This window comes from Eubalaena glacialis, chromosome 18 (genome assembly GCF_028564815.1).
Source record: "Eubalaena glacialis isolate mEubGla1 chromosome 18, mEubGla1.1.hap2.+ XY, whole genome shotgun sequence".
Lineage (NCBI taxonomy): Eukaryota > Metazoa > Chordata > Mammalia > Artiodactyla > Balaenidae > Eubalaena > Eubalaena glacialis.
The window spans coordinates 61,375,077-61,402,618 of NC_083733.1; the positions used below are offsets into that span (position 1 = coordinate 61,375,077).

The 27,542-nt window shown below is 48.0% G+C and overlaps 2 protein-coding genes across 3 annotated transcripts in view; both read left to right on the top strand.

Annotated features, from left to right (window-relative positions):
* Positions 1-4,653: 4,653 nt before the first annotated feature.
* C5AR2 (complement C5a receptor 2) lies at positions 4,654-12,897 on the top strand. Its single transcript, XM_061173065.1, has 2 exons — positions 4,654-4,843; positions 10,131-12,897. Exon 2 carries the CDS (start codon positions 10,146-10,148, stop codon positions 11,157-11,159), a length of 1,014 nt encoding a protein of 337 aa, XP_061029048.1. The 5' UTR covers positions 4,654-4,843; positions 10,131-10,145; the 3' UTR covers positions 11,160-12,897.
* A 1,763-nt stretch (positions 12,898-14,660) lies between these two features.
* The window catches only part of DHX34 (DExH-box helicase 34), a 29,170-nt gene continuing 16,288 nt past the window's right edge, over positions 14,661-27,542 (top strand). For both annotated transcript variants that reach the window (XM_061173340.1, XM_061173341.1), the window contains exons 1-6: positions 14,661-14,747; positions 17,918-18,910; positions 21,323-21,634; positions 22,888-23,142; positions 26,162-26,264; positions 27,220-27,437. In XM_061173340.1, coding sequence (XP_061029323.1) covers positions 18,206-18,910; positions 21,323-21,634; positions 22,888-23,142; positions 26,162-26,264; positions 27,220-27,437 — 1,593 coding nt within the window. In that variant the 5' untranslated portion in view covers positions 14,661-14,747; positions 17,918-18,205. The remainder of the gene's footprint in view (positions 14,748-17,917; positions 18,911-21,322; positions 21,635-22,887; positions 23,143-26,161; positions 26,265-27,219; positions 27,438-27,542) is intronic.

Genomic DNA, 27,542 nt, shown 5'->3' on the forward strand with positions numbered 1-27,542 from the left:
TCTTTCCTTTTTATGGCTGAGTAATATTCCATTGTATATATGTACCACATCTTCTTTATCCATTCGTCGGTCGACGGGCATTTAGGTTGCTTCCATGACCTGGCTATTGTAAATAGTGCTGCAATGAACATTGGGGTGCATGTGTCTTTTTCTCTGGGTATATGCCCAGTAGTGGGATTGCTGGGTCATATGGTAGTTCTATTTTTAGTTTTTTAAAGAACCTCCATACTGTTCTCCATAGTGGCTGTATCAATTTACATTCCCACCAACAGTGCAAGAAGGTTCCCTTTTCTCCACACCCTCTCCAGCATTTGTTGCTTGTAGATTTTCTGATGATGCCCATTCTAACTGGTGTGAGGTGATACCTCATTGTAGTTTTTTAAAATTTTTTAATTAATTTATTTATTTTTGGCTGCTTCGGATCTTAGTTGCTGCACGCGGGCTTTCTCTGGTTGTGGTGAGCAGGGGCTACTCTTTGTTGTGGTGTGCGGGCTTCTCATTGCGGTGGCTTTTCTTGTTGCGGAGCACGGGCCCTAGGTGCGCGGGCTTCAGTAGTTGTGGCACGTGGGCTCAGTAGTTGTGGCACGTGGGCTTCAGTAGTTGTGGCGCACGGGCTTAGTTGCTCCGCGGCATGTGGAATCAGACCAGGGCCCGAACCTGTGTCCCCTGCATTGGCAGGCGGATTCTTAACCACTGCGCCACTAGGGAAGCCCTCATTGTAGTTTTGATTTGCATTTCTTTAATAATTAGTGATGTTGAGCAGCTTTTCATGTGCTTCTTGGCCGTCTGTATGTCTTCTTTGGAGAAATGTCTATTTAAGTCTTCTGCCCATTTTTTGATTGGGTTGTTTGTTTTTTTAATATTGAGCTGCATGAGCGATCCGGCTCATTCTAAATGCTCAGTAGCCTCATGTGGCCAGTGGCTACCATATTGGACAGCTCAGGGCTAGAATATCTTGATTAACATTCAGATCATCTACAAAATTGTAACATCTAACAGCTGGAGTTTTATACTTCTAACACTTGAAGATTCTGGTGTGACATTCTAGAATCCTGTGATTCAAATAGTCTGTGGCTAATGTTGTAGGATCCCTTGGGTCAAATCACCTATGATTCCAACTTTCTGAAAGTCTGTGATGCCAACAATTCAGCCTTCAGAGTCTTTGAACTAGATCAGGCGTTAGCAAACTCCAGCCTGTGGGCCAAATCCAGCCCACTGCTTGTTTTTGTGACTGAAGTTTTATTGGAACACAGCCATGCCATTCAATCTGTGTCCGCTTTCATTCTACCAGAGAGATGAATGACCTCTTGACCAGAAAAACTAAAACATTTACTCTCAGTTCTCTCACGGAAAAAGTTTACCCTTGATCTAGATATTCAAAGATTCTAAGATGGATGGTGATTTTACAGATGCTAATTTGTTGTACTTTGTACTTTACACAAGTTACAGGCACTCTTTTCTATGCATCAGATATCACGTAATAATATGTATTGTTCAAAAGAGACTGGTTTCCCCATCTTGGCCACTCACTCTCTTGGGCTTCTAGAATTCCATTAGGCTGCACTCCATGAAATTACCAGACTTCATCCTATTTTAGGGTGAGGGGGTATAACAGTTTATTTATTACTTAAAAAAACTTGTAAGATACACATAACATAAAACTCACCATTAGTAGCATTTAATATATCCACAATGTTGTGCAATTGTCACCACTATGTAACTAGTTCCAGAACATTTTCGTCACCCCAAAATAAAGACCCCATTCCCATCAAGCAGTTACTTTCCATTCACGTCCTCCCTTCCCCTCAGGCCCTGGCCATCATTAATCTGCTTTCTGTTGGCACGATTTGCCAGACTTCAACCTCTTTTGACTCACAAAACTGGCAATTTCATATGGGTCAATTTAATAACCTTCTAAGGATGTCCTCATTGTAAGTTTCTCCATTGTTGAGGGGCTGGTACTCAGCATCTCGCAGGGTATCTGTAAAACGGATCCCACTCCCCCCAAAGCCCCTCACTTTTTATAACAGCTGTGTCCCCGTCCCCGTTCACAGCATCCCCCAGATCCCCAGGTAAGATCCCCCAGCTCCAGAGACACCAGAAAGCCTTAGCTTCCCAGAATCTGAGAAACATATGCCCGAGACTCAGTGACCGAGGAGTTTAAGATCAAGTGATCTGAGAAACACACCCCTGTAAACTCAAGAACAGAGAAGGTCTGGGACTTCCCTGGCAGTCCAGTGGTTAAGACTTCGCCTTCCAATGCAGGGGGTGCAGGTTCGATCCCTGGACGGGGAGCTAAGATTCCACATGCCTTGCGGCCAAAAAACCAAAACATAAAACAGAAACAATATTGAAACAAATTCTATAAAGACTTTAAAAATGGTCCAGATCAAAAAGATCAGAGAAAGTTTGAGCTGATAAAAGACAGTGCCTCACTGGACACCGCCCCGCCCCCGCCAATGCCCCCCCCCCCAATGCTTGTCCCATGTTAGTTTCTCTTTCTGACCAGGGTGGGTTCCCACAGGGGTCTGGGGCTGGTGGGATGTGGGGATGAGGAGGCCCCCCCAGAACATGGTGGAAGGGGGTGGTCTGGGGCCAGTCTCGGCCAAGACTGGGTCACGCAGAGACACCCCAGATCACGCTGCGAGTTCTAGTCTCTTGACAGAAAAATAACTTCCTTTACCAACATGTTTATTCTCCAAACAACAACAAAAGAAATGTATAAATAGGGCTTCCCTGGTGGTGCAGTGGTTAAGAATCCGCCTGCCAATGCAGGGCACACGGGTTCGAGCCCTGGTCTGGGAAGATCCCACATGCTGCGGAGCAACTAAGCCCGTGCGCCACAACTACTGAGCCTGCGCTCTAGGGCCCGTGAGCCACAACTACTGAAGCCCGCGGGCCACAACTACTGAAGCCTGGGCGCCTAGAGCCTGTGCTCCGCAGCAAGAGAAGCCACCGCAATGAGAAGCCCGCGCACCGCAACGAAGAGTAGCTCCCACTCGCCGCAACTAGAGAAAAGCCCACGCGCAGCAACAAAGACCCAACGAAGCCAAAAATAAATAAATAAATAAATAAATAAATAAAATTAAAAAAAAAAAAAGAAATGTATAAATGTGCCCCCTCAACCTCTAAAGCATACACACACAGTGGCACAAACACCGAAAACTGCTGAATAAAGGGTTCCGAAGTTGGAATAAATAAGGGCCACTTCCTCTTGCTAAGTCTGTCTTCCTAAAATGTAAGTTTAAAAAATTGATAGCATATGCTTTTTTTTTTTTGCATATGCTTTTTATTACTGCTAATTTAACAAACATGTACACAGCATCTCCTGTGTGCCAGGCGCTGTTGTGTGTATTTTATTTTATTATTATTATTTTTAAAGGTGATTTTCTTTCTTTTTTTAAAATTTATTTTATTTTATTTATTTTTATTTTTGGCTGCGTTGGGTCTTCATTGCTGCACGTGGGCTTTCTCTAGTTGCGGCGAGCGGGGGCTACTCTTCGTTGTGGTGCACGGGCTTCTCATTGCGGTGGCTTCTCTTGTGGTGGAGCATGGGCTCTAGGCGCCCAGGCTTCAGTAGTTGTGGCCCGCGGGCTTCAGTAGTTGTGGCACGCAGGCTCAATAGTTGTGGCGCATGGGCTTAGTTGCTCTGCAGCATGTGGGATCTTCCTGGACCAGGGCTCGAACCCGCGTCCCCTGCATTGGCAGGCAGATTCTTAACCACTGCGCCACCAGGGAAGCCCTGTTGTGTGTATTTTAAATCTCTTTACCCATTTAATACCCGTAGCTAAAACGTCCATTTCACAGATGAGGAAGTTGAGGCTCAGAAGGGTTGAGGCCCAGAAACTCATCAGTGGGAAACCTGGAATATGTATCTTATCTCTGTGGCTCTCAAATCCATGTTCTCAGCCTCCGTGCTATGCTTGGAAGGAGGTTAGGAACCACTATGATCAAAATCTTCACATTTTATTTATTATTATTATTTTTAAAATGTTTGGCCACACCGTGCGGCTTGCAGGATCTTAGTTCCCTGACCCGGGATCGAACCCACACCCTCGGCAGTGAAAGCGCAGAGTCCTAACCACTGGACCACCAGGGAATTCCCCAAATCTTCCCATTTTAAAGAGGGAAAACAGAGGCTCCACAGAGCGGATAGGACTTGTTTGTGTTTTGTCTGCCTCTGAAGCCTTAGGCCCTGTGCTGGGCACCCTTGGCCTTTTGGTGGAGGCTGTGACCCTGAGCTGTCTCCCTCAGAACATGTGAGGTGGGAGGAATATTGATCTGTCTTCAAGGCTCTTCAGAGGGCAGAAGGGAGGGGCTGGGTGCACAGTTGGAGTCTGGGGCGGGGATGGGGGTAGCAGACAGTGGGGACTTGGTGAGGAAGACCTCAGAGGGCCCTGCAGGGACAGTGAGTCTAGGCCAAGACCCCCAGACCTTGAAGGTCACACCACGTGTAGATCTGGCTTCCAGGAAGCTGGCGACGTTGAGATTGTTGTTGTTGACACTGGGTCAACCCTCCACCCACCCGAGCCCGCTCCAGTCTTGCCTGCTGCCCGGTAATTTTGGGATGTGTGAGTCATGGGAAGAATCCAGGACAAACACACCCTGGGAGTAGGAAGAGGCCATTCCTGTTTTTCGCTGCTTAAGAGCATTGGCTGGGACCTGTGAGATGACAGTGCCCCGCGGAGTTCCCTAGGAGCCCTGGCAAACGGGACCAGCTTGCAGGAATCCGCTAACTGCCAGACTCGGGGGAGAGACTTCAAACTTCCCAGGTCCTGCTGTGGGCCTGGATCGTGCTCCCAAGTGGTGTTTGGCTAAACTGGGGACCATTCCTCAAGAGACGGTAAGGATGGAGGGAAGGAGGGAGGGAATGATGGTGTGTGGGGGGGGCATTTCCCAATCCTGGCCTTTTATTTTTATTTAAAATTTTTTTCATTTATTCATTTTTTTTTTTTTTAAGAAAGGAATGGGTTGGATTTGAGGCTGATGCTTTTTTTTTTTTTAATTTATTTATTTTATTTTTATTTTTGACTGTGTTGGGCCTTCGTTTCTGTGCGAGGGCTTTCTCTAGTTGTGGCAAGCGGGGGCCACTCTTCATCGCGGTGCGCGGGCCTCTCACTGTCGCGGCCTCTCTTGTTGCGGAGCACAGGCTCCAGACGCGCAGGCTCAGTAGTTGTGGCTCACGGGCCTAGCTGCTCCGTGGCATGTGGGATGATCTTCCCAGACCAGGGCTCGAACCCGTGTCCCCTGCATTAGCAGGCAGATTCTTAACCACTGCGCCACCAGGGAAGCCCTCATTTATTCATTTTTTAATCCTGGCCTTTTAGACTCATTATTTTCAGAATCTGGGAATCAGAACTAGAATTTCAGGAGTGGAATCTTATTGCCATCGCACTGGAATCCACATCAGAATCCCAGACTCTTGGAATTTACTTGGGCAGTCCAACAGAAAAAGCCTTTGTCAAATGGTCCCGTCCACGGCCACACTCAGGTGTGTAGGAAAACAGCCCTTCCCAAACCTGCAGCTTCTGGGGAATCCACCAAACAAGCCCTTTGACGCAGCGATTCCCCTTCTTAAGAAAGATCCTTTAACTTTATTTTCACATAGAACACACACACAGAAAAGTACGCACATGAGACTTTAGCAGTTCTGCGTATCTCCACAAGCTGAGGACACCCAGGGAACCAGCATCCGGGTTAAGAAATAGCCCGAGCCCAGCCCCAGAGCTCCCTCCTCCTGCCCTCACTCCCCATCCCCATAGAATTCTTTTGCCCATTTTTGAACTTGAGGAGAAAGGGATCATTCAGTAAATTCTCCTGTGCGTTTGCCTTTCTGTCCTCAACATCATATTTATGAAGTCCATCCACATTCTCGCATGTGGTTTGTTCATTCTCACTGTTTAGAATATTCCACGATATGTTTATTCATTCTCCTGTGAGTGAATATTTGGATGGTGTCCCATCTTGGGCCACTGGGAACATTCTGGTACATGTCTTTTGGTGAGCATATGCATGCTTCTCTGGGAAGGGGAAATTTATCATATGTTTGGCTTTAGTAGATGCTCCCCACGGTTTCCCAGGGCAGAAGTTCCAGCCAGACTGGCTGATACACAAACACACGTGTGCTAAGAGCATGCACAAGGGCCCTTGTGATCGCGAGGAACTGAAGTGACCCCTTTGCTTCTCTGTGCCTCAGTTTCCCTCTTCATTCTTTTTGTTTGTATTTTTTTTTTAAACATTTAACACATTTTTTTTTTTTTAAGTATTTGTTTATTTATTTATTTATGGCTGTGTTGGGTCTTCGCTTCTGCGCGAGGGCTTTCTCCAGTTGCGGCGAGCGGGGGCCACTCTTCATCGCGGGGCGCGGGCCCCTCACTATCGCGGCCTGTCTTGTTGTGGAGCACAGGCTCCAGACGCGCAGGCTCAGTAATTGTGGCCCATGGGCCCAGCCGCTCCGCGGCACGTGGGATCCTCCCAGACCAGGGCCCGAACCCGTGTCCCCTGCATTGGCAGGCAGACTCCCAACCACTGCACCACCAGGGAAGCCCTTTGTTTGTATTTTTAATGACAGTATCTTTATTGTTGATTTTCTGGCTATAAAACGAATGCATAGTTTAAAAATATTAGAAGTTTAGTTACGTACTTTTCTCACAAAATAGTATTTCGTGAATGTATTTTCATGTTAATACATACATCATTACATACTGCGTTAAAAATAAAAATAAAATGATGGCATTTTTCAGCTTCTTCCATTAAAGGCAAAACTAACTCTTCTTTTCTTCCTTTCTTCCTTCCTTCCTCCCTCCCTCCCTCCCTTTCCTTCTTTTTTCTGTTGAAGTATAGGTAACTTACAATGTCGTTTTAGTTTCAAGTGTACAGCAAAGTGAGTCAGTTATACATACATATATATATATTCTTTTCAGATTCTCTCTCTTCATTCTTTTACTCAACTAATAAATATCAGCTAAGCACCTGCTGTGTGCCACATGCAACTCCAGGTGTCAGGGACACAGCAGAGCCCAAAGCAGGGAACAGCTGACGCTCTGGAAAATGAGCATAATAATTGTACTTACCTTGTAGGTTGTTCTAAGGGGAATGCCTGGTGCATGATAGAAGCTTGATAAATGTCATCTATTATTTGAATGCTTATAAAATAATAATAATGGTAATTGTTTTATCTATAGACGTACATATAGAAATATAATTTATTTGGTGTATAAAATAATAAGAAGATAATATTGCTACCCATATGATCCTTAAATGTCCTTTAGTCTGAGGCTAGTTAATAAGCACAAAACGCCCAGACCGTGGATTGATTTTGAAGTTATTGTGAAGAAAGGAGTCGGTGTGTCCGGTTGGGGAAACAGATCTAAGACATTAAATTGAAAAGATTAAGAGACGGCACAGGGGATGTTGAACTTTCCCATTTCTGTATAATGTATTAAAAGGGAAATACCATAGACCGACTGAGGTGCTTACACACAGAAAACTCAGATCTGAACCGGAAAGAGCTGGAAAGGGCGGGATCTCAGGGTCGGGGGAGAGGGTGTGTGTGTATCTCTGTACCCGTGGCTAACACACGTCTAATGCTCACAATGGACTGGGCGCCGTGCTCAGCTCTTCACGCCTAGTAACTTGAATTCTTGTAACACCCTCCAAGGTGAGTATATTATTCTCATTTTGCAAATGAGGAAGCTGAGGCACAGAGAGGTTCAGTGGCTTGCCCAAGGCCACACAGTTGATGAGGGTTTGAATTTTTAAAACCTGCACACGTTTCACTCTAGTGATGAAAATAATATGAAAGCGGAGTGCCAAATTCCAAACACACACACGCACACACACACACACGCACACACACACACACACACACACAATGACTTGGCTCCTTAGCATCTGCTTGGCAGGGAGGAGTGCCCCAACTTCCTCTCTGCCCTTCCTGTTGTATCAACTCCAGCTGGTGCTCTGGGCAGCAGAGAGCTGCAGGGTCAGGTTACTATGACATCATGGGGACATCACGGGGACTGGTCTACCATCTACCAAGTCCTTACTCTGTGCTACGTGCTTTATACATATTAACCCTTCAAGGCCTCCCCAAACTGGTGAGGTAGGCTCACCTCCGTGACTCACTTCTCAGATGAGGAAACCCAGAGAGAGAAAGCCAACTGAAACTGCTCACCCAGAGTCACAGAGCCCATTTCTGCTTAGGGTCACTGGCTGTCCTGCCTTCCGACTCTCCCGAACCTCAGATTTTTGGATGATGATGTTCTAGGGCCCAGAGTTCCAGAGTGGGACTAACACAGCTTGAAACTCAGATCTGTTACTTGCTTAGCTGAGTCATCCTCAGTAAGTTCCTTAATTTCTCTGTGCCTCAGTTTTCTCATCTGCAGAATGGGTATAACAATGGTATGAAAATTAGAGGCTTGTAATAAGGACTAAACGATATAACATTTAAAGGGGCTTGGAGCAAGGCCTGGCACATAACACAAAGTCTCAATAGATGGTGGCTTATAGTAATAATAATAATATTAATAATAATAATAATAATAATAACAGTAGTAATAGTTATGATTATCATTCCTCAGCACCCTCCCATGGCTCCCATCTCATGCAGAATAAAAGATAAAGAACTTACAATACCTATGTGGCCGCTGATATCTCTCTGTTTTTACCTCCCATCTACTCCACACTGGTGCCCTTGCTCTTCCTTGAACATGACCATCATGTGCCCACCTCAGGGCTTTTGCACTGGCTGTTCCCTCTGCCTGGAACTCTCTTCCCCCAGATCCCCACACAGCTCCCTCCCTCACCTCCTTTATGGCTTTGCTCAAATATCACCTTCTCAGAGAGGCCCTCCCTGACCCCTCATTTAAAATTCCAACATAGGGAATTAAAAATTCCCTGTGTGACTGTTTTTATTTTTTCATTTTTCTTTCTGCCGTAGCACTGATCACCTTCTAAAATACTGTGTATTTTGCTTATTTATTCCTGGACTGTCTGACTCCTCCCACCAGGATGTCAGCTCCAAAGGGAGAGAGGTTTTTGTCTGTCTTGGCCCCCGCTGTGCTTCTAGTGCCTGGAACAGCAACTGTGCTGGAAGGATGGCTGGATGAATGAATGAATGAATGAATGAATGAATTATAGAGAATTCAAAATTTTATTCCTCTTGTTTTCCTAACACTGTCATTACTTTTAAAAACTGCTCTAGCAGGATTCTAGAAATGTTCTGTTCCCCCCTCTGGGTGCCAGTGACACAGATGTGTTGGGGTGTAACTCAGTGGGTGTGCCTGCATGATGTGTACACTTTGCCATCTGCATGTTTTACTATGATCTAGTTTACATTAAAAAAACCAAAGGTGACAAAATTGCTTCAGAGGTACATTTTTGTTGTTGTTCCAAGATTCAAAAATCCAGATGAGGAAGAACCAAGACAAACACTTTTGCTGTGAAGACATATTAACCTTTTCCCATCTTGATGGATATTCAGATTCCAATAGTTTAGATTCTAGAATTCCAGGTTACTAATGGGCTAGTGTTCTAACATTTTGATGCTCTAGAACTTCACTGTCCAATAAGGTAGCCACTAGCCACGTGTAGCTATTTAAATCAATTAAAATTAAATAAGATCGAAAATTTAGTTTCTCAGTCACACTGGCTGCCATTTCAAATACTCGGTAGCCACATGTGGCTGGCAGTTACTGTACTGGACAGTAGATATGGAACATTGTAATATTTTAGAATTCCAAGATACTAGTAAGCTGATATTCTAGAATTCCAAGATGCTAATAAGCTGGGGTTCTAACACTGTAATATTCTAGAATTCCAGGAAGCTGATCAGCTGGGTTTCTAACACTGTAATATTCTAGAATTCCAGGATGCTAAGAAGTTGGGGTTCTAACACTGGAATATTTTAGAATTCCAAGATTCTTATGCGCTGGAGTTCTAACGTTGTTCTATTCTGGTTTCCAAGATGCTAATGCGCTGGGACCCCAGCCCAAGTCCCAGCCCATTAGCATCTTGGAATTCCAAGGATCTAGGATCCAGGATCGAGATGCTAGGATCCTGGCATCTAGGATTCCAAGGGCCTGAGAGTTTTTATCTCTGAGGTTTCATGCCATTTCTCGCCCGTCCAGGTGTCTGGGGCTTGGATGGAGAACTCTTCTCTCGGCTACGAGTATGGGGATTACGACGAGATTCCAGATCTCCCTGTGGACTGTGTTGATGGCACCTGCGTCTCCATTGACCCCCTCCACGTGGCCCCACTCCTGCTGTATGCCGCCGTCTTCCTGGTGGGGTTGCCAGGCAATGCCATGGTGGCCTGGGTGACCTGGAAAGAGGCCCGCCGGAGGGTCGGTGCCACCTGGTTCCTCCACCTGGCCATGGCGGACCTACTCTGCTGTTTGTCTCTCCCCATCCTAGCGGTGTCCGTCGCCCACGGGGGCCGTTGGCTGTATGGGGCCGTGGGCTGCCGGGCCCTGCCCGCCATCATCCTGCTGTCCATGTACGCCAGCGTCCTCCTCCTGGCCACTCTGAGCGCTGACCTCTGCCTGCTGGCCTTCGGGCCCACCTGGTGGGGTGCAGCTGGGAGGGCATGCAGGGTGCAGGTAGCCTGTGGGGCATCCTGGACGCTGGCCTTGCTGCTCACCGTGCCCTCAGCCATCTACCGCCGGCTGCATCAGGAGCATTTCCCACACCGGCTGGAGTGCGTGGTGGACTATGGTGGCTCGACCGTGGCCGAGAACTCAGTGACCGCCACCCGGTTTATTTTCGGCTTCCTGGGGCCGCTGGTGGTCGTGGCCAGCTGCCATGGTGCCCTCCTGTGCTGTGCTACCCGACGCCGCTGGCCACTGGGCATGGCCGTCGTGGTAGGGTTTTTTGTCTGCTGGTCCCCCTACCACACGCTGGGGCTGGTACTCACCTTGGCTGCCCCACACTCCGTGCTCTTGGCCCGGGCCCTGCGGGCTGAACCCTTGGTCGTGGGCCTGGCCCTTGCGCACAGCTGTCTCAATCCCATGCTTTTCCTGTATTTCGGGCGGTCTCAACTCCGACAGTCTCTGCCAGCTTCATGTCGCTGGGCCCTGAAGGAGTCACAGAGCAATGATGGAAGCGTGGTCAGCAAGAAATCCACTGGCCAAGACCTGGTCTCAGAGATGGAAGTGTAAGCTAGAGGGAAATTGGTTTGTATCCTCCTATCCCACTTTACAAGACTGGCTTCAGGCATAGCTGGATCCAGGGGCTTAATGATATTGTCATTTATTCCTTGATTCATTCAACAAACATTCATTATGCCCCCTGCCATGTGCAGTGCAGATATAGGACATTTCCATCATTGCAGGAAGTTCTATTGGACAGGACTGCTCTAGAATCTCACCTGCTCAGATCTTTTAAATCACATAGCAGTGACACCTTCATGTAGAGTCATTACTCCAGGATAGCACTTTACACATAGTTTCTCCTTTAAGGTAATTCTTACAACAACCCAGGCAAGCAGGGGGAGATGCTTCTTTTCATAAGCTGAGGCCCAGGGAGCAGAGGTCATTTGCCCAAGATCACACAGCAAGGAAGTTATAGAGTTGAGATTTGACCCCATGTTTACTTGACTCCAGTGCCCATGCTCTTGATCACCAAAATTTTCCTTCAATGCCTTGTTCAAATAATACTTCCTCCAGGAAGCTCTCCCTGATTCATTCCCCTCCCAGGGAGGAAGTAGTGTTCAGTTCTGCAAGTTTCTGGAACAAAAATTCCCAGCTAAACTGTAAATTTCCTAAGGACAACATCTGGGCCAATTTAATTTCTGTCTCTCCTCCACCCATCCCAAGCCTTAAAAAGAGACAAACTATATTTGTCTACACCCTGTTTTTTTCCAACTAGATTGTGAGCTTCCCACTGGTGGGGATCTCTTTCTTTCCTTCTTTTTTTACTGCCCATTTTAATTTTTTTATTTTTATTTTTTTGTGGGGGGGGGATCTCTTTCTTGCTATCTTTTTTTTTTCTTTATCTGATACAGGGACACTTAGTAGGTCCTCAACAAGACACATTTTATTTTTTGATATTTTATTCAGAACTCTCACACGTGAATTATTAAGACCAAGACTGCCTTGTAGAATGAATTATGTCCTGTGACAATTTATATAACTTCATGAAAAGTTGGGAGAAATCCTGCTGTTAACCCATTAGGGCCAGGTGCCATTTAGGAGAGTTCTTCTTTGATACATTTACAAAGAGTCTTTTCTGTTTTTTGAACTTTATTTTCCTTTCTTATTGCATCAGCCTTATTTTTTGTTAAGAAGAATCAATTTCATGAAAGCTTTCAGATGTATTTCTGTGGAATTTTCCATGGAAGTCCCTTAATCATTCAAAATAATCCTGTGGGCTTCCCTGGTGGCACAGTGGTTAAGAATCCGCCTGCCAGTGCAGGAGACATGGGTTCGAGCCCTGGTCCGGGAAGATCCCACATGCTGCGGAGCACCTAAGCCTGTGCACCGCAACTACTGAGCCTGTGCTCTAGAGCCCACAAACCATAACTACTGAGCCCGCGTGCCACAGCTACTGAAGCCCATGTGCCTAGGGCCCGTGCTCTGCAACAAGAGAAGCCACCGCAATGAGAAGCCCGTGCACCACAGTGAAGAGTAGCCCCCACTCGTCCCAACTAGAGAAAAGCCTGCGCACAGCAACGAAGACCCAACACGGCCAAAAATAAATAAATTTATTAAAAAAAAGAAAAATCCTGCTTTTTGTTTGTTGTAACTTCCCCCTTTTGTTCTCAAGTTTGTTCCTTTGTTTATTGTTAGCATGGGTATATCGAGTTCCTTAGGTTTCCGAAGAACCAGGTCTTAATAGTTTTTCCAAGAACTAGTTTCAAGTTTGCTACTCAATCTTAGTGTCGGTAGTTTGTGATTTTCTTCCTGATTTCATATTTGTTGTTTACTTCCTCCCATTTTCCTTTTTTTTAAAAAAACTGTAGTTCTCTTTTGTACATTTTAAGCAGATGTTAGTCAATTTCTTCCTCTTCTTTTTTTGATAATGACGCAAGAATTGGCCTATGTTCAAACTGTTTCCCAAGGGTTTGATAGTTACATGCAACTTCCCACTTGACATCCCAACTCAATGTACAATAAATAACTCAATATGCTCAAAATGGAACTCTGGATTTTCTCTCTCAGCCATCCTCCTGCATCTTCCCCATCTCAGTTGATGGCAACTCCGTATTTCCAGGAGCTCAGGCCAAGAACTTTGGGGTCATCCTTGCCGTCTCTCTCTCACATTCCATGGCCAATCTGGCAGCCAATCCTGCAGATTCTATCTTAAAATATCCATCTTCTCTGCCATCGTCCTGGTCCAGCCACCTATTGCAGTAGCTTCCTCTCTGGTCCCCTTTTCTCATCTTGATTCCCTATAGTCTGTTCCCCACATGGGACCCAGAGGATTCTGTTAAAATCTAAGTCACATGGAACTCTGCCCAAGGATCCCATCTCACTCAGATTGGAAGCCAAAGTCCTCACTTTGGTGTGTACGATCTATCCTCTTCCTCTCTCCCTACTATTCCCCTATCCTTCATCCAGTCACACAAACCTGCTTGCTGGCCCTTGAACCCTCCAAGTTTGTGGTCATCTCAGTCTTTGCCTCTGGGGCTTCCTCTACCTAGAACATCCCCGCCCAGGGATCCCCATGGCTTGCAGCCCCACTATTTTCAGCTCTCTGCTCAAATGCTACTTTCTGGGAGATGTCTTCTCTGACTGTCACTGGGCCAAAGAGTATCACTCCTTGCCCCTTCCCTGCTTTGTTTTTCTCCGTAGAGGATGCAGTTCTGCTTGACAGTCTATTTATTTTAATCTATGTGTCAGCCTCCCCCGCCAAAATATGAGCTCCTTTGTTTTGTCCATTTCTGTATCCTCAGTGCCTAGAACTGATTCCAGAAATGAAGGTTGTACCTCCTTAACTGCAAAGTTATCCAAAGGTAAGAGGAGAATGACAGGAAGGATATAAAAATAAAAGTGAAAAATCTAACATTTATGAAGCGCCTATATGTACAGTAGTGAAAAAAGTTTATGTACCTTATGTATATTTTTGCATTTATTTTTCCCAACGATCTTGAAAAGTAGGTATTATACTCGTGTTATAAATAGGGAAACTGAGGCTCAGTGCTGCAATGACTGGCCCATCTAGGACTAAAGAGGACTGACTTTTCTCGTTCATTTAGTCATTCATTCAACAAACACTTAACGACTATCTAATCCTTGTGGTTGTCGCTGGAAAACATAGGACCTCCAAGACAGAAAGCTGGGAAGTTGAGTTGTATTATTCATTAGTGAGTTGATAGGGTGAATTATACATTGATAGAATTATGTATTAATAATTATGAATCATAATAAGTAAATAACGGGACTGTTTTAATAGTGTCTGGGCTCCGGCCAGCTTCCTAGTTCGGCTAAAACCCCAGCGTCCGGGCGATCCCCAGATGCAAGTACTAGCTGTTCTAGCGCAAGGTAGAACAAGTCTCCACCGTCACGCCTCCACCGACCCCTAGAGGGCGCAGCGTCACCCGAGGCTCCGCCCGAAGCGAGGCGGGGCCTGAGCGTGCTGTACGCAGGCGCAGAGTGAGTCTTGGGCGCTCGCAGCTGCTCACTGGTTCATGTCTGCAGTGGGGCGGGGCTGGGCTGTGAGGACGGCGTGCGCAGGCGCAGGACCGGTTTCGGGCGCGTGAGGGACCCTGCAGACCGGAAGTTGAGGCGTTCGCGGCGGTTAACGAGGTGAGGGGGTGGGGCGGCTGCGCAGGGCGGCGGTGGCGGTGGCGGCGACCGGAGTCCGATCGGGTTCGGGAACGTGTTGGGAGCGAGCTGAGGGGGGGAGGGAAATCCCGAGATGAGGCAGTGTGTTGGAGGAGGCCGAGCAGCCGGGAGAAACAGACCGAGGTGGAACCTGAGCGTTCCTGAGAGAACCTGAGGGTCAGAGAGGCTGAAAGAAATGGAGGCACGGAAAGAAGCTTCGAGAAACTGAGGGACCGAGAGACGGGGAGGTTGAGAGAGGAGGGAAGCTGAAAACTGGAGAGGTCGAGGGCAAGAGGCTGATGGGTCCAACCGAGAGAGGTTCAGAGAGACTACGAGAGAAATGTGATTGCACCGGGAACTTGGGAAATGGAGGGGAACGTAGAAAGATGAGAGTGGAAAACTAGGGTTGCGAGAAAAGTGTGTATATGTGTGTATGATGTATATGTATGCATATAAATATATATGAGTGATTTAGAATAGTACCTGGTATATGTGTCAGCCCTAAGTAAATGTTAGCTATTGTTAAAGCTTCAGACAACTGAGTGACAAAATTTTAGGGAGAAGTGGAGAGAGATGAGAGAGTCATGATGGAGGAAGAGAGTGATGGAGAGAGACGAAAACGGAGAGTCAGAAAAAAAGATTCGAACAGAAAATGAGACAGATGGAAAACTGAAGTGGAGTGGCATCGAATGGAGAAAGACAGTTGGAGAGAAAATCAGACTAAAGAACAGAATCAGAATGGGAGAGCATTAGATAAGTGAAAAGAGATGGGACCAGGCAAGGAAAGGGAAGAGAGATGAGGGTGGTGAGCAAGATGGACCAAAAAAGACAAGAGACCTGAAGATGGAGAGCCAGACAGGAGAGAAATAGGGAAGCAGAGAAAACCTCTAAAAGCCTTAAGCCTAGGAAATACAGGCCCAGAGACCAAGAGATGGTCCGAGACACAGTTACAGAGAAACTAGTAGATCCAGGAAGTCTAAAAGGCAGTCTTAAGATGAATGGATTCCTTGAGAGTCATGAGGATGCTCTCATTCTGGCCCACGTGCAAGGATAGGCAGTCAGCAGTCTGGGAGGAATGCTCTCCTCCGTCTAATTGTCCCTGCCTTTTTCTGAGGAACACTGGCTCAGCATCACAGCAGTCTTCCAAGGCCTTTTCCTTCCCTTCTAGAACAGGAATTCCCTCTGAAGGTGCTGTGGCATCACGCAGCCCAGGTGTTTACCAGGAATTGATGTGCACTCCCCACACATCCCCACACATGGCTACTGCTTCTGTGGGAAACAGCTCTGCCAGTTCACAAGTTCTTCAGCTGAAACCCTCCCCTGGCTCTAATAACTCCCAGGGTTGGTCTGGGTCCCTCTGAGGCTACAGAGATGGAACCTCTGAACTCTTCTGTGATGGCCCTCAGAGACTGAAGGCAGAGTAGGTGAAAGCACTGCTAATGAACCAAGGTGAATTGTGGCCATTTGAGTGTAATTTTTTTCCCAGGTTATATGCCCGTGGTTCCTCTCACTGTTTTCGCTATTAGTCATGGTGGAGAGAAAGCGCTGGACTTGTATACCAGTTACCTATTTAGCTTCTCTGTGCCAGACTAGGTGATAAACATTGCAGTGTTTTGAGATGGGTATTGTCCCCATTTTATAGATGAAGAAAACCTCAAAGGGTTTAATTTGCCAGTGGTCACACATCTGATAAATGATAAAGCTGCGATTCAAACCCAGATCTGCCTGACCATGAAGTCTTTACCATGGAAGTCTCGGGACCCTTTTAAGATCATAAACTCTTTTAAGAATCTGAGTGATGGGCTTCCCTCCAGAAAATTGCACATACGAGGGGATGTGCTTTGTTAGTTAGGACTTATCAGCTAAGAGTCAGAAACCAAACCTTAAGAAAAAGACATTTTCTTGTGTAGCCATGAAGTGGAGGGTTGGAGGGAACTAAGCCTCAGGCACTAAATGATGTTGCCAAGCTTCTCCCCGTCCCTCTTCCACTTCTCTCCTTGTAGTTGCTCGGTGACCATCCTTGTGTGTGCCTCATTGTGCCCACGTGCAGGCTTTTCTGTACGATAGATTTCTAGGAAAGACTATTTAAGAGCTGCTACAAACAACTCCCTGTTTATATCGTCCTTGCTTAGCCACAGTAAATAAGCTTTTCTCTCCTAATAACATAGTGTAAATTCCAGGGAAAGACCCTGATTGGCCCTCCTCGGGCCAATGTGTCCACTCCTCAGACCAGTCACTGGTTAAAGGGGGAGTAGGTTACTGTGATTGGCCAGGCCTTTGTCACTTGCCCAACCCGTAGGAATTCTCTTAACTTAAAGGCAGTGGGAACCATGTGGGTTCCAAGAAGGGCTGCTCTCCAAAGGAAAGTGCATACGTTTTTCTGAAAAAAAAAAAAGTGCCGGGCAGGCAGAAACAAAACATACATAATGCAACACTTGCAAAACTGTGCACTTGATTTCAGAGGGTTCCCAGGGGTCCTGAAACTCAGTGGACCACAATTCTCTCATGTTATTACCTCTCAGGACCACATTCTGCCATTGACTGGCCACATGGCCTACATTCCTTCAGGTCAAACATTCCCTCCTGCGGGGATCCTTCCCTGACTCCCTAGCACGGTCAAGGAAGGCTGCCGCAGCCCCCTGGGCTTCCTTTATCACAGCCTCCATCTCGGGATTGTCCGAGTCTGGCGAAATGACCACCTGTGGGACTCTGTGCTCGTACTCATCGCTGCCCCTCCCCCTAGTCCAGTGCTTGCGAAACAGCGGGCTCTTTTTTTTTTTTAAAGAATTTTTTTTTTAATTTTTTTAATTTATTTATTTTTGGCTGTGTTGGGTCTTCGTTTCTGTGCGAGGGCTTTCTCTAGTTGCTGCAAGCGGGGGCCACTCTTCATCGCGGTGCGCGGCCTCTCATTATCGCAGCCTCTCTTGTTGCGGAGCACAGGCTCCAGACTCGCAGGCTCAGTAATTGTGGCTCACGGGCCCAGTTGCCCCGCAGCATGTGGGATCTTCCCAGACCAGGGCTCGAACCCGTGTCCCCTGCACTGGCAAGCAGATTCTCAACCACTGCGCCACCAGGGAAGCCCAACAGCAGGCTCTTAGTAAATGTTTCTAAAAATGAATGAATGTCTTCTCTTCTCTCCCGCAAACATTCAGGGCCCGAAATCCCAGGATGAACTCGTGTCCATCCCAGAGCTCACCACAGGAGTCATGAGGTGCCCTGTGTGTCACCAGCTTGACCCAGGCCGCAGGCCATTTACTCTGCCAGCACCTGCTGTGATCCTATCCCACCCCTGAGGAGGAAATTAGCTCTTTGAAGAGAAAGTGCTTCCTTATTGCAGGCATTGGCCGCTCACCGCAGGAGGTGGGGAATGGCTGAGAATATCTGGTCCAGGTGATCAGAACTGAGGCCAGTTTTGTGACAATACTGGGATTAGCCACGGCATGCCGCCTCCCAGAACAAGGGAGGGCAGGGGTCCCCGAGACCGACCCCCAGCTCCCAGTCAGGAAGAGGACCCGGAGAAATGGGACTGGAATTGTCCAGAGACACGTCGCCTCTTTGAGGATGCCTTCTTCGGTGATGAGGATTATATCCGGCAGGGTTCTGAGGAGTGCCAGAAGTTCTGGACCTTCTTTGAACGCTTGCAGAGATTCCAGAATCTCAAGACCACCAGCAAGGAGGAGAAAGACTCTAGGCATCCCAAGCACAGCATCCCGGCACTGGCCGACCTACCTCGCGCTTACGACCCACGCTACCGCATCAACCTCTCCGTCCTTGGCCCCGACACTCGGCGCTCTCGGGGGCTAGGCAGGCGCCTGGCCCCGGAGAGAGTGTCTGAGTTCCGCCAGGCCCTGCTGCACTACCTGGACTTTGGCCAGAAGCAGGCGTTTGGGCGGCTGGCCAAACTGCAGCGTGAGCGCGTGGCGCTGCCCATCGCCCAGTACGGGGACCGCATCCTGCAGACGCTGAAGGAGCACCAGGTGGTGGTGGTGGCAGGTGACACGGGCTGCGGCAAGTCCACTCAGGTGCCCCAGTACCTGCTGGCCGCTGGCTTCAGTCACGTGGCATGCACCCAGCCCCGGCGAATCGCCTGCATCTCACTGGCCAAGCGGGTTGGCTTTGAGAGCCTCAGTCAGTATGGCTCACAGGTGAGTGGGACAGAACAGGTTTCCAGTTTTTCCCAGTGACCTTGCGGAATAAGTTGGTTGCCCTATGGCAGTATTGTTACGAAAGCACTTACCCTTTGACCCAGCGATGATTCTTCTAGAAATTTATCCATCAGTTGGCCTGGAGATGGTCCAAATGACAGAGGCACTAACATTACCCAGTGTAGGACTTTAACAGTCAAAAATCGGAAATGCCTCAGTGTTTACCAGTCGTTTTCTAGGCAGTCACAAAAAAAGAATGAGGATGCTTCCTACTAATGAGTTCTAGGGTTCTAATCCTGGCTCGACCACTTAAAAATTTTTGTTATTGAAGTTATCATAATACAGAAGAATGCACGTATCATACGTATATAACTCTGTGAATTTTCATAAGTTGACTGCATTTTTGTGACTAGCACTCAGGTAAAAAAATCAAACTTACGAGCGCCCCAGAAACCTTCTCGTTTCGCCTCCCAGTTACTGCCTTGAGGTCTCAAGAGTCATCACTATTCTTAGGGATAGATTGTCATTTTAGTGCTAGATTATCAGACCTGCGTTAGTGATAGAATGTCACAGATTATTTTCTCCTCTTTTTCTTACTTTTTTGAAAATTTATTTATTTATTTGTTTGTTTTGGCTGTGCTGGGTCTTAGTTGCGGCACGTGGGATCTTTTAGTTGCAGCATGCGGACTTCTTAGTCGCAGCATGCGTGCGGGATCTAGTTCCCCGACCAGGGATTGAACCGGGGCCCCCTGCATTGGGAGCGCAGGGTCTTACCCACTGGACCACCAGGGAAGTCCCTCTTTTTCTTACTTTTTATAAATGGAATCAAAAAGTATGTTCTCTTGCTCACTATGGCCAATTATGGCCTCTGTTGCTCAATATCAGCTTTGTGAGACTCACTGATAGTATTATCATGTAGATGTACACCATTCATTCACACTGTTGTATGGTATTCCATTGTGAAGGCACCACAGATATTGGTTCCTTTTACTGTTGATGGGAATTGGGGAGAGTTCTAGTTTTAGGCTCTTGTGAATGGTACCACTACGAACATCCTATAACATGTCTTTTGGTGTGTTTTGGTACATATTTCTGCTGGGTATATATCTAAGAGTAGGATCACTGGGTCATACCAATACTTGTTATGGTTAATCATTTTCATTTTAGATTTTCCAGTGGGTCTGTAGTGATACCACATTTTAATTTGCATTGTGAGTTTTGTTTTGTTTTGGTTGCGTTGGGTAGTAGTTGTGGCATGCAGGATCTTTGTTGAGGCATGCAGGATCTTTCCTTGTGGCACGCGGGCTTCTCTGTAGTTGTGGCATGCAGGTTTTTCTCTCTCTAGTTGTGGCGAGAGGGCTTAGTTGCCCCGCGGCATGTGGGATCTTAGTTACCTGACCAGGGATCGAACCCGTGTCCCCTGCATTGGAAGGCGGATTCTTTACCCCTGGACCACCAGGGAAGTCCCTGCATTGTGAGTTTTAATTTGTGTTTCCTTGATGACTAAGGACGTTGAGTGCCTTTTCATGTATGTATTAGCCATTTGGAGATCCTCTTTTGTGAAGGGTCTGTTCAAGTCTTTTTCCCATTTCGCTTTTGTGTTTTCTGTGCTTTTGTTCTTGATTTATATGTCTTTATAGAATCTGGATATGAGGCCTTTGTAGAATTTATGTATTGTAAATCTTGTCTTCTATTCTGTGAGTTTCCTTTCATTTTCTGAATGGTGTCTTTTGATGATGGTGTCTTTTCATTTAAATATAATACAGTCTGTCATTTTCTTTTCATGGTTGCCACTCTTTGGGTTCTGTGTAAGGAATTTTTGCATACTTTAGGGTCATGAAGATGTCCTGTTTTTTTCTAAAAACCTTTACATTTAGGACTGTAATTCATCTGAAATCAATGTGTGTATGATGTGAGGTAGGGGTTAAGATACATTTCCTCTCAATAACACTTTTTAGCGGTTTTACTTTGGATGACTGGTGTCAGTTTCTCCATTTCTGAGGTGAGGGTAATACTAGTGCTTATACTGTGTGGTAGTTGTGAGGATGAAGTGAGTTGATATACATAAAGATTTAAAGTAGTTCCTGATACATAGAAAGGACTCAAAGAAAGGTTAAGCATTACTATTATAATTAATTAGTATCATACATCAGGCTCTGTGCCAAGTACTTTATGTGCATTAGCACATGTAATTCTCACAGCATCTAGGAGGAAAAAATATGCATCTGTGGGATGGAATTGCCCAAGTCAACAGCACTAAGTGGCAGAGGTGGCATTTGAACCCAAACCTGTTGGACTCCAGAGTCTGATGTGGGACATTTGCTCAGATTTTCAATTTGGGGAGGGCGAGGGGCTGTGGCCCAGGCCCAGGTCCTCTCCTGACCACACGCTCCCACTGCCCCCCACTCCCAGGTCGGCTACCAGATCCGTTTTGAGAGCACACGCTCGGCGGCCACCAAGATTGTGTTCCTGACAGTGGGGCTGCTCCTGAGGCAAATCCAGCGGGAGCCCAGCCTGCCGCAGTACCAGGTCCTGATCGTGGATGAAGTCCACGAGCGGCACCTCCACAACGACTTTCTCCTGGGTATCCTCCGGCGTCTGCTGCCCCAGCGACCTGACCTCAAGGTCATCCTCATGTCAGCCACCATCAACATCTCGCTCTTTTCCAGCTACTTCGGCAATGCCCCCGTGGTACAGGTGCCCGGGAGGCTCTTCCCCATCACGGTCAGTGCCCCCCTCCCCCCTCCCCAGACTTCCCACCTGGTCTCTGGCCACCCTGGACATGTCCCTTCTCTTCTCTTCTCTGTTTCCCATCTCTTTGATTAATGATGTTCTCTCTCTCTCTCTCTCTCTCTTTTTTAAAGTTGCTGTTTTTGGAGCATTTACAGTGTGCTGGATAGAGTGCTAAGTGCTTGTTAGAGGAGACCCCAAAATTTAAAGGCTCAAATAACATAGAAATAAATTTTTCATATATAACCCAAGCCAGCCAAATGTGGCTGGTCCAGGCTGATGGGCAGCTCTGTTCTACGTGGTCATTCAGGGACCCAGGCTCCTCTTTTCTCATTGCTCTACCATCTCATAGGGCAGGGTTTCTCAGACTCAGCGCTTTTGACATTTGGGTCTGGATAATTCTTGGCTGCCCTGTGCATTACAGGGTGTTTAGCAGTTTCTCAGAAGTGGCAGAGCCAGGACTTGAATCCCACTCACAGACAGACATGGCCCTGTGCTCGATAGCTTCTGTTTGCCCTTCCAGATCTCCTTGTCCCTTCCCCACCTTCCTGTCTTCCCTGGGAGGCACAAACGGACCCCTTTCCCCTCTGCCTTCTGGTTGGCTAGTGGGAAAAGGAGAGTCAGCCCCCTCCCCCGAGGTCTCCAGTGAACTGTGACCCTCACCCGAAGTCACAGCTCCTTTTCGAGATGTCTCTCCACACAGCTCTCTCCTTTATGGTTTTGATAACCACTACTTCCTCTTGTTTTTGGGCCCAGGAATTGCTAAGAGCTCTGAGGTTCCTAGCACCAGGAGATGCACTGTCCCTTGTGGTTTCTGGGTCTAAATGCCCATCAGTCTGTCTTCTAAGTAGCCATTAGAAACAGTGAGGATGCTTTCAGAGAAGTGATTTCTAGAGTTTTAATCCCAACTCTGCCCCTTAAAATTTTGTTCTTGTTGGAGTTACACTCTGGATACAAAATAGTACCCATATCATAAGTGTACAGCTCAATTAATTTTCACAAATTAAATACCTGTATAGAGCCAGCACCCAGATTAAAAAACATGAACATTACCAGCACCCCAGAAACCTTCCAATTACCTTGATACTTTGACCTTTTATTACATCCTCCTCAAATTATCGTCTTTGAGTGTGCTGTCTGCTGCCTGACTGATCTGTGTCTTCTCTGTCAGCCTGTGACCTCCCCGCCCCGTTGCTCGGGAGCTGGAGTGACAAGGTATGCTCCTGCCTGGGGCTGTCTCCTCACAGGTCGTGTACCAGCCGCAGGAGGCCGAGCCGACAACATCCAAGTCGGAAAAACTGGACCCGCGGCCCTTCCTCAGGGTGCTGGAGGCCATTGACAATAAGTACCCACCCGAGGAGCGGGGTGACCTCTTGGTCTTCCTCAGTGGCATGGCGGAGATCAGCGCCGTGCTCGAGGCCGCCCAGACCTACGCCAGCCACACCCAGCGCTGGGCGGTGCTGCCGCTGCACAGTGCCCTCTCTGTGGCCGACCAGGACAAGGTGGCGCATGCAGCCAGGCCGCGTGGGGCAGATGGGGGTCTAGGAGGGGTTGAGGGCGGCTAATGCAGGACTGATGTGACCCCACAAGCCAGGGCTGTGGGCTGCAGAGGGGCTGCTCCCATCTTTGAGTTCCTGATGAGGTGGGAGGCATTGGAGCTGAGCTTTGGAGGACAAGGAGGGTTTTGAGTAGGAGAAGAGGGAGGAAGGCAGTCCAGGTGGGGGGAACCAGCTTGAGCAAAGGCCTGGAGGTGGGAACCTGTGAGTAGGGTGTGGGGAAAGGTGAAGAGACCGCCTGGTTGGAATGGAAGGGTGCTGGGAGAGAGGCCTTTGGGTCACTGTCTTAGTTATTGATTGCCGTGTAACAAATTACCCCCAAACCTAGCAGCACGTTTAATGTTACATTCATTATCTCACATAGTTTCTGTAGATCAGAAATCTGGGAGGAACTTAGCTGGATGGTTCTGGCTCAGGTTCTCTCATGAGGTTGAAGTCAGATGTCAGCTGGGGATGCTCTCATCTGAAGGCTTGACTGGGGCTGGAGGATTGTGTTCTCAGATGGAGCTGGCTGTTGGCTGGGGGCCTCTCTAGGGGGCTGTTTGAGTGTCCTCACAATATGGTGGCTGGCTCTTCCCAAGAGACCAAAGTAGAAGCCACAACATCTTTTATGACCTAGCTTTGGAAATCACAAACCATCATTTCTACAGTATCCCTTAGTTTTTTTTTGTTTTTTTTAAAAAATTTATTTATTTATTTATTGATTTATGGCTGTGTTGGGTCTTCGTTTCTGTGTGAGGGCTTTCTTCTAGTTGTGGCAAGCGGGGGCCACTCTTCATCGCGGTGCGCGGGCCTCTCACTATCGCGGCCTCTCTTGTTGCGGAGCACAGGCTCCAGACGCGCAGGCTCAGTAGCTGTGGCTCACGGGCCTAGTTGCTCCGCGGCATGTGGGATCTTCCCAGACCAGGGCTCGAACCTGTGTCCCCTGCATTGGCAGGCAGATTCTCAACCACTGCGCCACCAGGGAAGCCCAGTTTTTTTGTTTTTTGTTTTTTGTTTTTTTTTAATTTCCAGATAGTAGATAGTTTTGTTTTATTTATTTATTTTTAAATTTATTTATTTTATTTATTTATTTTTGGCTGTGTTGGGAAAAGCACGGGCTTTCTCTAGCTGTGGCGAGTGGGGGCTACTGTTCGTTGCAGTGTGTGGGCTTCTCATTGCGGTGGCTTCTCTTGTTACGGAGCACAGGCTGTAGGCACGTGAGCTTCAGTAGTTGTGGCTCGCGGGCTCTAGAGCACAGGCTCAGTAGTTGTGGCGCACGGGCTTAGTTGCTCCGCAGCATGTGGGATCTTCCTGGACCAGGACTCAAACCCGTGTCCCCTGCATTGGCAGGTGGATTCTTAACCACTGCGCCACCAGGGAAGCCTTATCCCTTAGTTTTTAACCCGGTCTGCCCTGTTCAGGGGGAAGGTACTGGGTGAGGGTGTGAATCCCGGGAGTTGAGACTCCCCCAGGCTGTCCTGGAGGCTGACTACCATAGTCATCTCCGGAAGAATCCCTTCAGGTCAGACTTGGTTGTTTAGTGATTAAAGAAACAACCTTTGAGCACCTCCTTAGTGCCCCCCTTGCTCCCAGGGGCCTCTTTGGGACCCAGTGGGAGCTGAGATATGGTTCTTCCCCTCAAGCTGCTGGTCTGCTGAGGGGGGATAGACAAGTAATTGACAATCCAACAAGTGGTAGAGGAGAACTCTGGATACTCTGAGAGCAGAGTCTTGGTGGACTCAGGAAAGGCTTCCTGGAGGAAGGGACTCTGCACGTGGAGACCTGAGAAAGCCCCATTCTAGGAAGGGGGTAAGGAGAAGCGTGTCCTAGCTGAAGTGTGTGGAGCACTTGTTTTGTGCTGGGCAGAGTCCTGAGCTCTGTGTACTCGTTGTCTCTAATCTTCACAGCCGCCCTGTCTGCCAGGTCCTGTTGTCCCCATTCAATAGATACAGAAACTGAGGCGTAGGCACTTATGCAAAGTCACATAATTGGCAGAGCCAGGCTGTAGAACTTGGTAATTTGGTACCAGAGCCCATACTCTTAGCTAGAGGTTGGCAGACTTTCTGTGAAGAGGGCAAAGTTTTAGGTTTTATGGGCTCTTTGGTCTCTGTCGTAACTACTCTACTATTACAGGTAGAAAGCAGCTGTAGACTGACCTGGTGAGGCTGTGTTCCATTAAAACTTGATTTACAAAAACAGGTGGCAGGGTGGATTTGGCCTGCAGGCTGCAGTTGCTGACAGCCACTCTTAACCACTGTGCTTGGCTGTCTCTTGGGTCCATGAGAAGGGCTTGTGCAAAGGGCCTGGGGTGAAAGAAAGATGGGACAGCTGGGAAACTGCACTCAAAGTGGCTGGGTCCAGATTGTGAAGGGGAAGTCAGGAGAGATGGGACTGGAGAGGTGGGCAGGGTTAGACCACCAGGGACCTTGAAGACCCAATGTGGTGGTGGGCTTTGTCCTGAGGGCACTGGGGGGGTCATGGGAAGGTTCTGAGCAAGGTGGCGGGCAGTGCCAGTTTGTGCTTTAGCAGATCCCTCTGCTGCATGTGAAGGCTGGATGGGAGGGGATGAGACTAGAGCCCAGGGAGGAAGCTGGAGCGGGATTGGGATGGGAAAGGAGGGGCGTGGAGCAGGGCAGGGGCTGTGGGTTTGGGGAGGAGGGAGTGAATTCATGAGATGTTCAAGACGATCAGGTGTGGCTGGGTGGGTGAGAAGGGAGGGAACACCCAGGACAGCCCAGGTTTCTGGCCCCGGTGATGCAGTAGATGATGAGCCATCTCTAAGATGGGGGCCCGAGTAGGGAAGGGTTCAGTAGAAGGTGCTGAGGCTGTTTTAGACATATAGCTGTGAGGTGCCCATGGGACATCCAGGAGGCATCCAGGAGGCCACTGGACACGTGGGTTAGTGAGTGCCGAGTTAGTTGTGTGAAGGGCCTGGGGTGAGAGAAAGATAAGGCACTGATGCCGCCTCTTCACTATACCCCAGGTGTTCGACGTGGCCCCACCTGGAGTCCGGAAGTGCATCCTCTCCACCAACATCGCTGAAACCTCAGTCACCATTGATGGGATCCGCTTTGTTGTAGATTCTGGTAAGCGCTGCCCCCCAGCTACCTCAAGGATCTGGTGAGAAGTGTGGGGTTTGGAGCTGTGCACATGTAGTGAGGGAACTCCGGACCACAGCAGGGAGGAGGTAGTGTTTAGGGCTGTGGAGCAGTGGCAGCATCTTAATCTTGCTCAGGCCTTCCTAGCTTGCTCCTGCCTCAGGGCCTTTGCACTTACCGTCGTCTCTGCTGAGAGCTGTCTCTCCCCAGATTTTTACACGGCTCACTCCCTCACCTTATTTCAGGACCTACGCAAATGTCTCCCCATTAGAGAAGCCCACTTGTTCACTTTATCTAAGTGATCTCCTTTCACTGTCACTTCCCTTATGAGGCTTTATTTTTCCTCATAGTATGGGCATTATATTTTATATATCTTAATCTATTTATTGTCTGTCTTCCCAACTAGACTGTTCTCTGGAAAGTCAGCATAGCCTAGTGGCGAGGAGACACTGGGGCCAGCCTGCAGGTACACTGCTGGCTGTGTGACTCTCAGTGCGTCAGTTTGCTCATTTGTAAAATGGCAATAATAACAGCACCTCCCTCAGGTTGTGAGGATTAAAGAAGTTAATACATTTGGGGGCTGAGGCTGGTACCTGGCACAGGGTGAATGCTCAATAAATGTCGGCAGTTATCTTATTGTATTGAATCTGATGCCACTGATGATAAAAGATTCCGTGATTTTATGTTGGATGACTGAACCTCTGAGTAAGAAAAGGCTTGAGAAAATAAATGAAAAGATAAGTGAATGAGGAAACTAAAGAATACATTAACAAAATGGTAGGGTGGGGCCAAGAGTAAGCTCTCAGTTAGTGTTACTGGAACAAAGGAGTAAGTGAGGGTGTCAGTGAGTGAACGGCTGGGTAGAGGGCCAGGCGCATGGAGGGCCCACGTGGCTCCTGCACACACATCCCCTTCCCTCCCTGCTACCCTCCTGCCCACCCAGGGAAGGTGAAGGAGATGAGCTATGACCCGCAGGCCAAACTGCAGCGGCTGCAGGAGTTCTGGATCAGTCAGGCGAGTGCTGAGCAGCGTAAGGGCCGGGCGGGCCGCACGGGCCCTGGTGTCTGCTTCCGCCTCTATGCCGAATCGGACTACGATGCCTTCGCCCCCTACCCTGTCCCGGAGATTCGGAGGGTCGCCCTGGATGCATTGGTGCTGCAGGTGAGGCAGGGGCTGGTAGGGGACTGGATCCTGAGTGCTGGTGCCAGAGAGGAACCCAGGAGGCATTTAGACATGGTTTCAGGGTCAGGAAGGGCAGGGCTGGCC

Bases quoted from the DNA above. Each gene is read 5' to 3' on its own strand.
- C5AR2 (XM_061173065.1), top strand. From the start codon at position 10,146: ATGGAGAACTCTTCTCTCGGCTACGAGTATGGGGATTACGACGAGATT.